The sequence below is a fragment of the Eumetopias jubatus genome, unplaced genomic scaffold, assembly GCF_037043125.1.
Source record: "Eumetopias jubatus isolate StellerSeaLion01/CBP00866 unplaced genomic scaffold, mEumJub1_p1.0 scaffold_14, whole genome shotgun sequence".
NCBI classification, from domain to species: domain Eukaryota; kingdom Metazoa; phylum Chordata; class Mammalia; order Carnivora; family Otariidae; genus Eumetopias; species Eumetopias jubatus.
The window spans coordinates 85,766,863-85,784,352 of NW_028274820.1; the positions used below are offsets into that span (position 1 = coordinate 85,766,863).

At 43.6% G+C, this 17,490-nt stretch overlaps 1 protein-coding gene across 1 annotated transcript; it reads left to right on the plus strand.

Moving 5' to 3' along the window:
• Nucleotides 1-1,295: 1,295 nt before the first annotated feature.
• On the plus strand, nucleotides 1,296-14,181 carry SMKR1 (small lysine rich protein 1). The gene is made up of 3 exons (XM_088018376.1): nucleotides 1,296-1,356; nucleotides 6,813-6,910; nucleotides 13,681-14,181. Exons 1-3 carry the CDS (start codon nucleotides 1,296-1,298, stop codon nucleotides 13,876-13,878), a joined length of 357 nt encoding a protein of 118 aa, XP_087874502.1. The 3' UTR covers nucleotides 13,879-14,181.
• The last annotated feature ends 3,309 nt before the right edge of the window (nucleotides 14,182-17,490 follow it).

Here is a 17,490-nt window from a genome sequence, read left to right on the forward strand (position 1 = left end):
AACCTAACACTGGGCCAGAGAAGTACATTCTACCTACGGAAGGCAGTTGCAACCAGGCATATGGGTAGACAGTGAGTCACAGCAGCTTCTCAGTGAGATTTTGAGATTGGTGGTAGGGCTTTCTTAGAGATTCTTGAGAATTTCCACAGCTCTCCAGTTTGCATTTGAAACCACCCATTTTTCAGTGCTTTATGCTGATATTTTCAGTTGTGACTTTCTTGACTTTTGTGTACATAGTACCCCCAGCTCTTCATCTAATAATAATCTTGGTTCTATAAAGACAATTCTAGAAACGAATGAGTGTTTTGATGGTCTCTTTTTCTCCCACAAGTAGTTGTGATGAGTTTGAAGTCTTTCCTCTAGGCCTTCTTGAGATGACCTATATTTGCAATAAAACTAGCTGAGACTAAATATGCAGCTGTAGTTCTGGAACAAAAATGACACTGGTTCATACAACCATCAGACTTGTGACTTTGATCTCATCAGTGCTATTATTGACGAGCTAAGTAATCACCTTAATATCCAGGCTAGGTCAAGTGTGAACTTGGCAACTCTTTGGCACTCTGCGAAGGTGCTAAGTATGTTTAGGGTAATTTGTGGAAGCAAAGAAAGTCCTGCCACTATCTCAGAAATACTGGGCATGGTCAATTAACATCTGCTCTACGTATACTATAATTCCAGGCCAGACTTTTCTGTAATGGTATGATAAAATGTTTTCTGTAATAAAAATGTCTTACAAAATATTATGGAATTTATAAACAACTTTTGTGAAACACCAGTCAGTTTTAGAGCAGCTACTGCTATTCTTACATGTATTCAATACTAATACATATTTTAATGGATATTTTATATGATGCTTTTCAACACGAGAGATATCAAATACATACATACATACATACATAAAATATATTTTAGAGTAAAAATGTCTACAGCATGATTTTATTCTCTATACATTAAATAAAACTTTTGTCTGCCTCTTGGCCTCCTGCTTTCTCATTTTCTCTCAACCAAAAAAAAAAAAAACAGAAGAATATAGTGATAGTGAAGAAAATTGCCTCCCGTATAATCCCACCACTCAACAGTGAGCTATTTATATGGTGGCAGTTTAACAATATAAGGAATTGTGTAATCTCTAAAATAGGGTAGAGCAAAGGGCTAGATCAAAGCTCTGTCTATATTGGCAGAGCATTTTGTACAGCAACATGCAAATACTTCTGGAAATGTTGGCATGGGTAAGTCCTAATTGGTGGTTTTGGGGAAAGCACATGAGTTATTTTACTCATTTTTTTCCACTAATGAATTTTCAGTGGACTCTGGTATTCCTTCAGAAGTCCTGGTATGGAAAGTTTATAGAAGGTAAGTCCTGAGTACTTTATACTTTCAAACACCTTTTCCGGGTGAATGCACTTTCTAAATGTTTGGCTATTCTAATGTTAGCCTTAAAATGTTAAACCTCAATATTTGGAAGATTTTTCACGGAAATGTATTCTTGCGTTGAAGGGATCAGATCATCTAAGACAATCTCCATCCAACCAAGAATTCCTTTAATTAGTATCAGCTACGTGTTTATCTAGCCTCTAATCTTTTCACTGACAGTAATCTCACTATGTCATAGATTCAGTAGTAATAACTGAAATGTCTACAAAAGAATTAACTACCTCAATACAATCAACTTACAGTATTATTTGAGCCAGAAGAAACATGAATACATTTATGGAATCCAAACAACGGACATTAGCTATTAATTGTACTTTCTTCCCCACGTATTCGTTTCCCAGGGCTGCTGTAACAAGTCACCAGAAACTGGGTGGCTTAAAACAAGAAAAATATATTCTCTCACAGTTACAGGGGCCAGAAGTCTGAAATCAAGGTGTCAGCAGGACTCACTCCCTCCAAAGTCTCTAATCATTTCCTTGCCTCTTCTAGCTTCTGGCAGCTTCTGGCTTCATGTCACTCCAGTTTCTGCCTCCGTGGTCACATGGCTTCCTCTTCTCTCTCAAAAGTCCCTCTGCTTCTCTCTTCTAAGGATACCTCTGACTGATTTGAAGACCCGTCAGGATAATCCCGGGTAAGCTTCTTTTCTCAAGAGGCTTCATTACATCTTTGCCATATAAGGTAATATTCACTCTTTTGCTATTAAGGTAGTATTCACAGTTTTTGAGGATAAGGACATGGACATATCTTTTGGGAGGCCACCATTCAACCCACTACACCCACTAACAATCATCAGACATGTAGTAGCAAAATTGATTAATTTACTTTTATATCATTATTAGAGGTGTAAGGCAAGGCCTGAAGGAAGTTACTTTTATTTGGAAGATGCTTGCAGCTATTGATGTAGTCAAAGAAGATTCAAGTAAAGAAAGTTTCAGGCTTAGGTAAAGGATTGGACATAAGGAAGCAGGTGTAAAATTGAAGAATACATTTAGGTATTGGCATTTTTGGTTTTTTTGTTTTTTTTAAGATTTTATTTATTTATTTGACAGAGAGAGAGACAGCAAGAGAGGGAACACAAGCAGGGGGAGTGGGAGAGGGAGAAGCAGGCTTCCTGCCAAGCAGGAAGCCCAATGTGGGGCTCGATTCCAGAACCCTGGGATCATGACCTGAGCCGAAGGCAGACACTTAACGACTGAGCCACCCAGGTGCCCCCAATATTTTTTTCATACATGGGAGCACAACATATTCTGTCCTATACTTGCTTTTATCATATTTATCCCAGAGACCTATCTTTCCATATTAATATTTTCTTGAATAATATATTTAATAATTAAATCATTCTTCTCTAACACTGCTTTAAAGTATGTTTCAGTTAAGAAGAAAGGGTATAGGTGGGAAGAATGGTGTATGTACGCCCACACATGCCTGTATATGTGTGTGTGGTGGTGGGGATGAGGTCAAGGGAGATTTACTCAGTTCTCATAGCAATAGGCCAAAGCGATTTGAAATATAATTTCCTAACAGAAGCTGTGGACATTCAGACTCCCAGATCCTGTAAAAGTAATGAGATTGTCCCTGAGTGGGCTATGGGGAGGTTTTTAGGCTGTTTGCTCCTTTACCAATTAGCCAGATTTAAATTTCAAAAAGCAAGGACTTTAAATTTTTACTTTTACATATTTTATAGAAAATAACCAAAGTCTTTCTAAGGAACTACAAGAGTACAAAAGTCATCCCATCTCTGCTCAAACACCTTCAGTGACAGTGACTTCCTTACTAAATATGACAATACCATCTGTCCCCTTGCCTCCAAATGGAAACATTAGTTTGAACATTCTGTAACTTTTTGTTCAAATGCTTAATGGAGCTGGCAGGACAAAGATCCTCCATGTGGATGCCTGTGAAAATATGTCTTCACGGTAGATGTGAGATATTTTACCCAGAAAGGCCATACAGCATAACGGCTCAGACTGAGGGTGCTCAACCCAACTTGGTGAGATATGCTATGCAGACTCTGCATTAGCTGTGTGAAGAATGACAAGTTCTTTCCTCTCTCTCTGCCTCAGATTCCCCATCTGTAAAATAAGGATAATACTACTTACCTACCTTCTAGAATTGTAAGGATTAAATGAGTCGATGTGCATATAGTGCTTAGAATAATGCTTGCTAAACACGAGTGTTCAATAATTGCTGATTACTCTTATTTCCCACCTCATTCCTCTCCCTATCAAAGAATACCCAGCAAGAATAATTAATAGCATTTTAATTCTCTAGTCCAGGAGTCAGCAAACTACAGCCCAGGGGCTAAATCTGGCCCACTGGCAGGTTTTATACATACAGCCCATGAGCTCAGTAAGAATGGTTTTTACATTCTTAAATGGCTGGGGGGAAAAATCCATGAAAGAAAAATATTTTATGACACATGAAAATTCTATAAAATTCAAATTCAGTTTCCATGATAGTTTTATTGGAACACAGCCATGCTCACTCGTTTACATGCTGTCTATACATGCTTTCATTCTACATCAGCAGAGTCATTGCAAAAGATGACATAAGGCCTGAAAAGCCTAAAATAGTTACTGAGTTTGCCGACCCTTGCTCTAGATAATTTTGTCTCCTGTCCGCTCCAGCTGGTCTTTATTGCACCCCAAGGTTCTCACTGCTGGGACCCTAGTGGCCGGCCAGAGGAAATTACCTACAAAGAACATTTTATTTTTTCTGTAACTTCCTCTACAATATTAGAGCTATAAAGGATGAAGTGAATGCAGTGCTATACTGTTGAACTTAATGAGATAAAAAGAAAGGAAGAGAGGGAGGGACCAGAGTAGAAAGGAGGAAATCAGAATTTTTAAATGCAACTTCTAAGAAAGATAATCATAGAATATTCTAAGTTTAGATGTTCTAAGAATGCATGCTTCAATTCTGGCAATGTTATTTTTTTTTAAAGAACAGCACAGTTTGTATTACTATTTATAAAGGAGACATAAGGATGTATATTCATAAACAGATAAAATTAAGTAGTACTATTCTTTTTCAGGTTTTTTTTTTTAAGTAAACTCTACACCCAACGTGGGGCTCGAACTCACGACCCCGAGATCGAGTCACATGCTCTTCTGACTGAGCCAGCCAGGTTCCCCACCAGTGCTATTCTAATGTGAATTTGAATAGTTATCTAAATTTAACTCATCTTCCAGTTTACACAGGAAAATTTGTTCAGTTCTTACAGAATAAACAGATAAGATTCTTAAGTCTTAAACATTAAATGATTCTTAAGTGGACTGGTATTTAAGAAAAATGCCTGCATTGTCAACGACTTTTTTTTTTTTTTATTCTAACAGCAACCTGCGCTGTGTTATATAACAAAGTCTGTCTTTCAGCCCCACACCTCAGCAGCCCTCCTCCTTTCCCTGCAGGTGAGTGCGAAGCCTTTCTCTAGTGCAAAGGCTGAAGATCCACTTGATCGATGGAAAATGGTGCTGCCATTGAAGTTGTTCCGATTGTCACTAGACCACTTTATGTTCTGCCTGTTTACTGACAAAGCATGCTTTCTTGTGCTTTATAGCTTTTTGTCCCCCCCCAGCTTTATTGGGGGTATAACTGACAAAACTGTAATATATTTAAAGTGTACACATGATGATTTGACACGCATATACATTGTGAAAGAATTACCACAATTAACACATTCCTCACCTCAGTTTTATATATGAGAACACTTAAGTTCCACTCTTAGCTATTTTCAACTATTCAATACAGTATTATTAACTATAGTCATCATGTTATACATTAGACCTCATTCATCTTATAAGTGGAAGTTTGTACCTTTTTACCAGCCTCTCCCCATTCCATTTTCCCTAATCCACAAATTTATATCCTTTAAAGCAAGGCTTACTGGAGATAACTTTGAATTCACAAAGCATTTTCACCTGCATTCCATCATAAATTCCTTTATGGAGCCTCCCCTTGACATTGTCATCACCTTCACAGTAACCCAAAGCAAGAAAGTGAAGCTCAGAAAATTGCATAACTAATAAGTAGTAAGGCCAAGTTTTGAACCCACATCTTCTGGCCTCACGCCCGGGGTGTCTTCCTGAATGATTTTAGTGTTTAACAGCACCAGCTGGACAGATGGACAGAGCTGGCTTTGACTCTGCTTGTGTGAACTTGGGCAAGTTACTCTTTATGGCCTCGAGCAAACTGGAGAACATAATGGAAACTACCACACTAGTTGTAGGGAAATAATGATGCCATGATGTGTGCAAAGTGCTCAACAAGGGGCTTGACATCAGTGCTCCTTCAGTGTTAACTATTATCTGCAATATGAAATGAAGGTCTAGTTTAGAATGATGACAATGTCAAGGGGAGGTTCCATAATGGAATTTACAGGGGATGCTCATGCCTTGGACTCAGCATTGGAGAGAGGAGTTAGAGATGACGGAGGGCAAGAGACTGGGAGAGCAGTGTGTTGCCACTGACAACAGAAACTGAGCGGCTCACAGAGGGAGAGATGCCCTCAGTCCAGAGAATAGTGTGGCCTGAAGACTGGAGCTCAAATGGAGGCCATTCTTTCTGCTGGGGGCTGTGTCATCCCAAGAGAGGTAGTCGCTGACGTTATCAGATGACCTGTCAGGTAAGGAGACACTGAGGCACAACAGCAGAGAACTAAAGACCGGACTTTGAGATCAGCCAGCACTTGGAATGCAGCAGGAGGCAGACAGACATGAGATGACTAAGTGAAGTCCTGATGAGCAAGGGGCATAATGCACAGATCAGAAGCAAGCGGGGAGACTTAGAGGAGGAGGAGGAGGGGAAGAGGAGAGCAACACTGACTTAGGCTCAGACATCCATGAGAACGAAGAAGTGGCCAGCCTTGCTAGAATGAAGGGGATACTTCTACTGAATCATGGCCATTAGTCCATTAACGTCTCTCACTACCAATGAGGCATACAAAAACGAGTCTAAAAAAGGTTGCTCACCTTGGAGAACACAAGTAAACATCTATCGGGATGAACTCACAAAGTTGGAGACGGAACTGCACCTCCTGTGTAGCCTTCCTTACTCCCGTTCGGGCCTAACAACCTTTTTTCAGGCCTTTACTCTCTTGGGACTGTACCAGGCTCTTTATGAACATTTTCCCGGGATTTTTTTTTTCCCCCACTTCAACTCTCAAAGGCTGTATGTCATTTCCCAAAATAAGGTCCCGGAGTCTTCGACGACTTCTCCAAGGTCAGCCAGTGAGGGGCCCGGCTCCTACGGCGGAACCGGCCCACTCCAACCAAGCCCACGTACCACACCCGCCAGAGCACCGCCCGGTCCCGCCCCCCAGCGCGAGGCTGGGCTTCCGGGCACTCGCGGCCGTCGTCGCCGTCGCGCGAGGTGAGGTGGCCCAGCCAGCGCGGCGAGGCCGGCGCGGGACTACGGACGGACTGCCCCGCCGGGCCCAACGGCTGGGCGCCGGGCCCCGGTGTCCCGGCAACAGGTGAACACCGCGCGGCCCCGCCCCCCACGGCGCGCACCGCCCAGCGTTTGTGCGCGCGGCCCCGCCGGCGCCCGCGAGCCCGGCGCCCCCCCGCCCCGCCCCAGTGCCCGGGGCGTGCTCGCCGTGGGTCACGCGGCCCGCTGCCTCGGTGCGGTGAGTGCGCAGGCTCCGCGTGGGGGCGGCTGGGTGGCGGGCTGCCCCCTCACCCCGCCGGGCTGCCGTGGGCGTCTGGGGCTCTTGAGAAGCGTGGCGAGGTCCCGGGCCTGCGACGGTTCGCTGGCGAGTGCGGAGGCAGCCGGGTAGGCAGCAGGGATGGGCGCGGGGGCGCCGCCCCCAGGCGATGCGGAGAACTGGGCTCTCTCTCTTTATTTCAGGATTGGGAACCCATGCCACGCTCACCTACCTGCTCGACTGAGGAATTACCATGGTAATACACGTCTTATTTAAATATAAGAAGTTCCGAGGCTTTCGCTAAATTAGTTTAATACTGCTCTGCCTCGTTGAAGCACGTTTTACCAAGATTTGTTACCCACGCCACGAGATGGGCACCTCCGTCTCCTGTCGTTGGGGAGGGGGTGTCCAGCCTAGTGATCTGAACACTTGGGGCACAAAGATGACGGGGAGACCGGTTGCCCAGGTGGTCTGCACGCGCCAAAGGGAACAGCGAAGCAGGATGAGGCTGAGCCCTCTTTTTGCGAGTTGGTTAGTTTTCGTTCCTTGGTTCTGTTGAGGCACTTTCATAACCATATATGTGGGAAATAAAGAGAGGCGGGTATCAGGGTGTGAAACCCCAGAGTGCCAGCCCTTTGTCAACAGGGACTGGCCCAGGCACTTACCCCCTGCTGCCGCTGTCCTGGGTCCTGTGCAGGATTCTCCTCTACGGATTTAGAGGCAGAAAACCAGCGCCCGAGCGACCCGGACTGCAGGCTCTAACGAGTGATTCTCTCTTCAAGTCCTAGTTTGAGGAAAGGCTTTGGAGGAAATCTTTTGTGCAGGGAATTCTTGAATTTTATGCCCAGGAAGGCTTGCAACATCCTTAAACTTCCATCTCTTCCCCAAGTCGTTGGTTCACAGAGCTCCATCTTAAGCCAAACCACTCCAACTTCTCACTGGATCTCTCCACCAGAGAGCATTTCCCAACTGTGTTCAAAATCCAGGTCTTTTAACCACTTCCTTCTCTGCACTTTGCAATGGCATGTTCATTCTTCTGGCCTCGAACTCATAAGCACTGCTGTTCCTCAGTCCTCATCCAGTCCCTTCGACCTGCTTCCCACCCTCACTGCCTCTGGCCAAGTCCTGCCCTCCTTACTGCCTGCCTGGACTCTGGCCGTAGTCCACTACCTCTGTCCAGGGGCTCTCCATCTCTTTTGTCCTCCTCCTCCACCAGAATGGCTGTGACCTTGTAACCCCTACCCCAGGACCTCAGGAATTTCCAGTCTGCTCAACTAAGTACCGCTCAGAGCCCAAGGTAAAGGGGCCTCAACCTCTTGAGCTTTATTTGCCATATTAACTTCTCTACTTTAAACAAAATGAACAAAAAACACATCCCTCACTAGACCCACATTCTTCTTGAAGCCTCCTGCACCTGCCCCAACTCAAGTTTTGATCTACTTTTCTTCAACATGGGCCTAGCTCAGAAGTACCTCCTGCTGCCATATTGCTCCCCAAGCCCCCATGACCTTCTACACCTCGCTTACAGGAGCTTTGCCTCACCTTGGAAAGCCTCATTCCTCACCCCCGTTTGCCTCTAGTATAGAAATGTGTTTGGTAAATCTGTGTGTTCCTTCTACTTCATTGCATATAAAAGCACTAAATAGATGTCTCTTGATTTAAATTGTGTCACTCCCCTGGTTACTGTGCGTGCTTGGTACTGTCATTCTCTTTCAGAGCCTAGGGAACTGAAGCAAAAACGGTTTAATAAAGCCATTTAAGCTAATGGATCCCCACTGGCCCTTGGTTAAAATTTAAACACCTTAGCTTCCAAGGCCTGCAGGCCAGAGTTGCACACTGCCTACCTTCCCAGCCTGAACTCATCTGCGCCCCCACCGGGGTTGCCTATAGGCCAGCCACACCTTTTTTGAGAGGTCCCTTCAGTTTGGTCTGTTCCCTCCAGCCTCAGAGCCTTTGCACAAGCTGTTTGCCTGGGAATTCCCTGCTCTTCAGCCCACAGGCTGCTCTTCAGGAACCCTTCTTCCTTCCTGTCCCAGATTAGGTCATTCCCTGTGCATCCTGTGTCATTATAAAGGACCCTGGGCTCTCATTCACAGGAGAATGAGTAAATGTGTTTGCAATTTCTCCCTCACTGGACTATAAGCCTCATGAAGACAGGAGCCTGGAGCTGCAGGTCCTGGTGCTCAGTAGATATTTGTTAAATATTTGTTGAATGAACGAAGGAGTCATCTTAAAATTCACAAGGGCAGATATCTACGTTTGCTTTCTAAGTCCTGAGACTGAATTGCATCTGAGTTGCAATGTACTCACTCAGCAGATACTTTCATACCTACAAATGTGCCAGACATTGGTCTAGGCCCTAGGAATTCGGTGGTGACCTCATAGACAAAATTCTGGCTAGGAAACAATAAATACATGAACAAAATAGCACAATTAAATAGTGGGGTGTGCTTGGGGTCAGGAGCTAGAAAGTAACTGGCTGAGAGGGTTGTTGGGAAACCATCCGTACACCCTCCCTCCTTGCCTGGGACAGCCCCAGTTTATGTTTGTTGAAGTGTCTTGGTTTGGACAATAAATTATATGGTCACCCTAGTTGTAGCTAGAATATAGACACAGTATCTGAGAGAGTTTTCTCAAGAGGTGATATTTGAGCAGAGCCCCGCACAAAGAGAAGTAACAAATGATTTCCCCTGTGAAGGTCTGTGGGAAGAGGCGGGAGCAGGGAGCGGTGGAGCAGGTTTGGGAACTAGAAGGGAGGCCAGTGTGGTAGGAGCCAGTCGTCTTCATTAAGGAGTCTGGAGAGTCTCAAGTCGGGAGGTCTGTGTTCTGGGACCGGAAACAGCCAGGAGCCATGGAGTTGTGTTGAACCGACCCAACCGGCCGAGAAACTGAAAGTTTTCACTCACAAAAATGTCTTAACAGATTTATTGAGGTATAAGTGATGTACAATAAATTGGAGGAAATCTTTTTATTTTAATGTACATATTTTATGTACATATGTAATGCACATATTTTAATGTACAATTTGATAATTGTGGCATCTGTATGCTCCCATTAAGCCATCACTGCGATCAAGGTAACAAACATGTTGATCACGCCTGGAAGCCTCTTTTGTGCTTCTCTGCAATCAGGCCTTTTTTCTTGCTTCTGTGTGTATCGCCCTCCTCCACCCCCCATCCCGGGCAACTGCTGATCTGCCCTGCCTGTATGGATTACTTTGTAATTTATAGGATTTTTTTATATATGGAATTATACAGTATGTAGGGGTTTTTGGTCTTGTATAATTGTTATTATTATTTTAAGATTTTATTTAAGTAATCTCTGCACCAACGTGGGGCTCGAACCCACAGCCCTGAGATCAAGAATCACATGCTCCACTGACTGAGCCAGCCAGACATCCCTCACTTGTAGAATTATTTTTAAATAAATTTTCCCATGTTGTAGTTGTAGCATGCATCAGTAGTCCTTTTTATTGCTGAGTGGTATTCCAGTATACGGTTATACCACAGTTTGTTTATCCGTTCCCTCACTGATGGACTTTTGGGCTCTTTCCAGTTTTTAGCTAGCACAAAGTTACTACAGACATTTCATGTACAAGTTTTAGAACATATATACACTTTTATTTCTCTTGGTAAATACCTAGCAGTGGAATGGCTGGCTCATATGGGAAGTATGTTCTTAACCTTTTAAAGAAACTGCCAAAGTCTTTTCCAGAGTGGCTCTTTCATTTTGGATTCCCACCAGCAGTGTAAGAGAGTGCCAGATCCCCCACATCTTCACCAACACTTGGTCTGGTCAGTGTTTGTAACCTGAGCCGTTCTAATGAGTGTGCCCCAGTATCTCATTGTCGTTTAAGTGGATTTCCCTAATGTTGAGTATCTTCTCATGTGCGCATTGGCCATATGTATATCTTATTTGGGAAAGTATCTGTTCAAATCTTTTGACCATGTTTTATTGTTTTTGTTTGTTTGTTTGTTTTCTGGTGTTTTTACTGTGTTTTGAGAGTCCTTTATCCATTCTGGATATAAGGGCTTTATCAGATATATGATTTGCAAATATTTTCTCCCAGTCTGCTTTTCATTTTCTTAACAATATCTTTTGAAGAGCACAAGTTTTTAATTTTGATGGTGAATTTATCAATTTGTCCTTTCGTGGATTGTGCTTTGGTGTCAGATCCAAGAAATCTTTGTCTAACCTAGGTCATAAAGGTTTTCTCCTGTATTTTCTTCTAGGACTTTTATACTTTTTGGTTTTATATTTAGGTATATGAGCCATTTTGAGTTAATTTTTGCTATGGTAAAAGCATGGATTGAGCTTCCTCTTTTTGCAAATGGATATGCATTGTTCCAGCCCCATTTTTTGAGGAAATTATTGTTGCTGGATTGTTGAGCACGATGGTCGAGAGAGAATTCTTGAGACGTTTTAGGTGCAGCTTAGTAAGTTTATTTAAGTAGCGCAGGGACAGGACCCCTGGGCAGAAAGAGCTGCACATCTGTTGTACAAAGCTGGTGGTTATATGCTTAGTGCTCAGGGGGAGGCGATGTGAGGGGAGTATTAGATCATAAATGTTTTCTTTGAATTTCTACTCATAAAACTACTTTCACAAGATTTCTCTGGTGCTTATCATTCAGCTCAATATTAACTATCGGTGAGATTTACAGATAGTCATGAGACCCTTTAAGGATGTAGCAACCAGTGTGTATTTGATCCTTATGGGAACTATGCAGGCTATAGGTCAGCCTTCTGGGCTAAAGAACATTTTTCTGCTTCTATCCCTCATCAGTTACCCATGCTCTATTGAATTGCTTTTGCACTTTTGTTGGAAAGCAGTTGTTCATCTATGTGTGGACCTATTTTTGCACTCTTTATTCTGTTCCATTGATCCATTTGTCTGTCTTGACACCAATACCATACTGTCTGGATACACTGTAGCTGTATAATAATTCTTGAAGTAAGGTAGCATTCGTCCTTTGACTTTGCTCTTTTTCAAAGTCCTTTGCATTTCCATATGAATTCTAGAGCCAGTTTGCCAATTTCTACAAAAAGATGTGAACTTGGAATAAAAATATCAAACCTTTGTGTTGAGTTTTAGTTAGCAAACTATTTTAGAGATGAAAACACTTTATGGGGGCAGTTATTCCGGGTAAGTCTTAATGGTTGACATGCAAAAAAGTATAAAATCATAAATAAAGCCAAGACCCCCAAATTTTAAGAGCTTATGGATCCTACACTCCAAGGGGATCTTTTATCAGGAGATACAGTTATCATATGGGTTTTCATTTTGCTGTTTTTTTTTTTTAAATTTGGATTTCCACATGAAAGCCAGGCCCCTGTGTTGCAAGATACTTCTCATCTTCATTCCTGAGTTTTTTATCTAGGAGTGTATTCCATTTCACTTAATAAAAATGTATTTTAGTGTTTTTAATACATCGACTATGTTTCTCTTTGTTTAGCCTGGGACATTTTTAAAGTGAGATGCTATCAACATGGCATCGATTTTATACAAATATTTAGCCCTTGCAGGTATTCTTGATAACTTACACATTCCTCTCCTTTCCCTTGCATAGAAGAGACACTTTCTAAATAATACACCTCCATCTCTTACTTTATGGATGGGTCACAGGACATAGAGAAGTCAACTCAGCTTTGTGTGGCCCTAGCAAAACTTCAGATAGTTTATTCCCACGTTAGGATGGTAACCATTCCTTTTCCCAGAAGGCACTGGCCTGGCAGCATGGTCATGGCCAGAGCACAGGTGCTGAGCTGGTAGATGCTGGTTTGCATGGTGACCTTGCTGAGCCTCCACTTTTCCATTTTTAAGACAGGAATAATACCTCTCTCCCTCGAAACTCAGCTTGGAGGATTAGTGGTGATAAAGTGATGGGGACAATCACTTACTGTTTCCTTATGTCAGACACTATGCTAAGTGCCTTGTATTTGTCTCAACCCTCATTACTGCTTAATGAGATAGTGACTACAACATAACAAATGCCAAAATATGTGTTGGCATCCGATTATCTAATGTTTTTAATTAAATTTTTATTATGAAAGTTTCTATACATACACAAAAATAAAATAGTAAAATGAATCCCCATATATCCATTTCTCAAACTCCGAAATTGTCAGGATCTTGCCACATTTGTTTGATCTGTCTTTTGCGGGGGAGTAGGAGAGCTGCAGTATTTTAAAGCAAATCTCAGGCCTTCTTTCAGATTTTAGTGTGCATCTCTGAAACGTGTAAACATTTTCTTCCATGACCCAATGCCATTAACACACCTAACAAAATTAATAATTCCTTGATATTACCAAATGTCCCTGGTTGCCTAAAAATGTCTTTTTACAGTTTGTTCAAATCAGTGCAGACAAGGTCCACCCGACCGTTAGATTAGGTTGGGTCTCTTTTAATCTGGGTGCTTCATACACATTTGTTGAATTAGACTGCATGTGACTTCTCCTCTCACTCCATGCAAAAATTTTTGTTACTGTTACAGTTTTTTGGTTTTCAGGAGTTATTTTTCTTATGTTCAACAGGAAATGTTGAAAATTATTGCAAGGTTATAAAAACTAATTTTTGCCCCGTATATACTTGTCTTTGAAAGCCAGGTAAAGGGAAACGAGGAAAAGGCCGAGGCAAGTCTGGCGGGAAGAAACAGAAGAAACCGGAAGTGGACATTCTCAGCCCCGCTGCCATGCTGAACCTCTACTACATCGCCCACAACGTGGCCGACTGCCTGCAGCTGCGAGGCTTCCGCTGGCCAGGTGCTCCCAAATCAAAGAAAGGGAAAAACAAGACTTAGTAGCATTTCACAGAGAGCAGAACTTGGGGAAGAGAAATCAGGATAACACAACTACTGCAAGCAAAATAGACTTTACTGAAGACAATTTGAGATGCAAGCTAAGTGTGCTTTTCTCTGGTAGTTAATGATAAAGAAATGCATTTTACTTCCCAGCTAAATTCAGCAATAGTTAGCCAATTTGCTTTTTCAGAAGAGGTCAAGGTGGGGGGCAGGGGAGGGGAGTCCGAGTAATTCCTACCAAGCATGGTGGAATTGATAGGACTTTAAAAATTATTATAATTCTGGGTCAGAATAAACTTTGTTCTCAAAAGGCAGTTCTAGCCTGCATGAATTATTTTCTTTTGCCTAAACAGGTTTGTTACATAGAAAAGGCATGCCTGGGGCACCCAGGTAGCTCAGCTGGTTAAGTGCCAGACTCTCCATTTTGGCTCAGGTCTTGATTCCAGGGTGGTGAGTTCAAGCCCCTGCATCAGGCTCCACGCTGGGCATGGAGCCTACTTAAAAAAAAAAAAAAAAAAAGACATGACGAAAAGCACAGGATTTGCTTATGAACAGCCCTCTCTTGGGCACTGTTTCCTTTTTTCATCTTTTTCAGGAAAAATAATGAATACTTTGTTTCTATAATTTTTTCTTCTCAGCAGTCTGACTCTTGGCTGATTTTAATTAGCCAGGGATACCGGTGGAGACAGATCATCACTCCTGCTCTGACCTTTCTAGGGCATATAAGCAAATGACTCAAAGGAGCTGACAGGGGACCGTGTCCCGGTGCCAGGAAAGGGAGCAAATCAGCACACATCTCTCCCTTCTTTCCATTTCACTGGACTCTTCTCCACACTTTTCCTCCACACTTACATCTTCTTTCCACCTTCTGCAGGCTTCCTTCTAAACGTTCTGACCCCGAGTTATAGAACTGGTGCTAGAAACTTGCCATGGGCATTCTGCTGCTATTCCATGATCCACGTAAGAGATAAAACTGCAGTTCTTTCTCTTCAGTCCAAAAGGCCTAAAAGCCCCAAATGTGAAACTTGGAAGGAAAGGCATTTTGAAGTATAAACACCATCTCTGAATCACTTAGCATTCCATCCCTGCTCCCGCTCTGTCTTGCTGGCATGTTGCACCACGTTCCCAAAGCTGACACCTGCACTGTGCTCTGCAGTCGCAGGTGTGGGCCCCAAGCTGATGCCTCTAAGGCAGCACCTGTCCGGGGATGATCTAGTTTGTCTGAATTGCTTGTAATGATGCTGCAGGTTGCCTGGTGAGGATCTCAAAGATTCACGAAGTCTGCTAAGAAACGCTGCAACCTAGGACTCAGGATTTCATAAATATCAGAGGAAAAAAGGCGATCACACGAATCCTTGTACTAGAGAAGTGGGGTGCTCACACCGCACGTGAGCTTGCTGGGAGTGACATTCCTCTAGCTGTCCCACCTGCGCAGGTGAGACCCTGACTAGTTGCCAGAGGAGCCCTCACTCGGGTGAAGGTTGGTGCTGCTCTTAAGCTGAAGGGGGGGCCTCTGGGTTCTCTGTGGACGGGCTTTGGAAAGGGAGCACCTTCCCACTCTGCTAGACACTGCTGGGACGGACCCAAGTGGTTTCTGTGAACGCACTAACTCCAGTTCAGTCCTTCTCAAACCTGAGCAAGCAGCACCCGGAGGACGTGTCAAAGGGTGGGGGTTGGGAATTTGCCTTCCCGCCCCCCACAGCGGTGCCCGCTGCTGGACTGCACCCGGGGAGGAGCTGGGCTCTAGTTAATGCGGCCTAACCAGGGGCTGAAATGCTTGCTGAGTCTTTCAACTTGTGGGATATCTCATGCCCTCCTCTGCCTCGCTTGGTTCGGAGCTTGTATCTGAGCAGTAATGCTTATTGGAATGCTGGGGAGGTAGCACTCGCAGAGGCTTTTTCTGATCTTGTCCCCAGCGTGGATGACATCATCTGGGGAGCTACAGAGACGTGCCGGGTGGCAGACATTTAAAGGCTCAGGAGATCATCTGGAAGTGGAAATGCTTTCTTTTCTTGAGATGGTTAATGATGAGCAGAAAGGCTAGTAAGCACTGGAATAGAGGAAGTACGAATCGGATCGGATGGGCACGGTTTACACTGAGAAGAGGAGGCTGAGGCGCAGGTCCCATCGTGATGGAGGGCAGTTAGTTTCTGTTTCCCCTTCGCTGGTGTGTCTGCCGTGTTATCATGACAGAGACACTGCAGACCAAAAGTCCACAAAGAACATTATCGGGAAAGTGAGGAAAAAATGAATATAGGCTTAAAATAATATTGTATTGATGTAAATTTCTTGGCCATGATAATCTTATTGTGGTTATATGCCAGAACGTTCTTGTCCTCAGGAGCTAAATTATTTAGGTGGAAGGGTAATGATGTATGCAACTTACTTTGAAATGCTTCAGGAAAAAAGTGTGCATATATGTGTGTGTGTATAAAATACATATTTTCACACGTTGCCACATTTGCACTCTTTGCACGTAAGACACACACATATAGTAACTATACTTGTATAATATTCAGGTGTATTATAGAGATCCACAAACTAACATGTTGCCACATTTGCTCACTATGATTACGTGTATAGAGGAAATACATACATCCATATATGTATGTTTACATATGGATACATGTATATACACAGTTTGTGCATGTGCAAATACGACAGAATGTCAGTTCCTGAATCCAGGTCAGTGGTTCTCAACTGGGGGCTATGCTGCCTCCCAAAGGACATTTGGGGATGTCTGAGATATTTTTGGTTGTCTCAGTGGAGGGGATGTCACCAGCATCTAGTGGGTAGAGGTCAGGAATGCAGCTAAACATCCCACAATGCACTGGACAGGCTCCCACAACAACAAATTCTCCCGCCCCAAATGTTATGGTGCCAAGGTTGAGAATGCTGGTCTAGGTAAAGGGTCTGTGTGTTCACTGTACTTTCTTTCAACCTTTCTATAGGTTTGAGATTTAAAAAAAATACAAAAGTGGTGTTTAAAAAGAAGGTGAGAGAGGAAAGATGTGTGACAGAAAAGTGAGGAAGTGAAGAAAAAAGCATAAGCAAATTCTTCCCAGGATCTTGTCTATAAGGGGATGAATTACAGCAAAAAGACAGCACTCCTGTCAACCACGCTAACTGCCCCCCTCCCCGAATCCCATGAAGAATTATCCCGGTGTTCATGTTTAGTAACACCTGACCAGTAATACCAGTCCCGTCCCTCAGGCACAACTGGTTGGACCAGTGGGAGGCTCCTGACCCCTAAAAACTCATCCATTGGCTGCTACGACGAGCCTGGTCTATTTTAAGACCAGGTGGGTCCATCAGAGTCTCCGTCCTGTAAAGACCTGGAGAACGAGGCACGTAGGAAGCTGACGCTTGGAGGAAGCATAGAAAGAGACCACAGGCTACAGCTGCGGCCCCAGGGGTTCCCCACAAGCTAAAGTTGTGGAAAAGCGGAAACCTACAGTAAGCGGACCTCAGGAGGTGGAGGAGAGATGTGTGGAGCCCAGAGAGAGGACACGGCCGTGCCTTAGACCACTTCTCTCCTTCCCGCTCCCCCTCCTTGGCGACTGCACGGGGCGTGGGCACCTGTCTGTAAACCACGAGCGAGGTGAAGCCGGC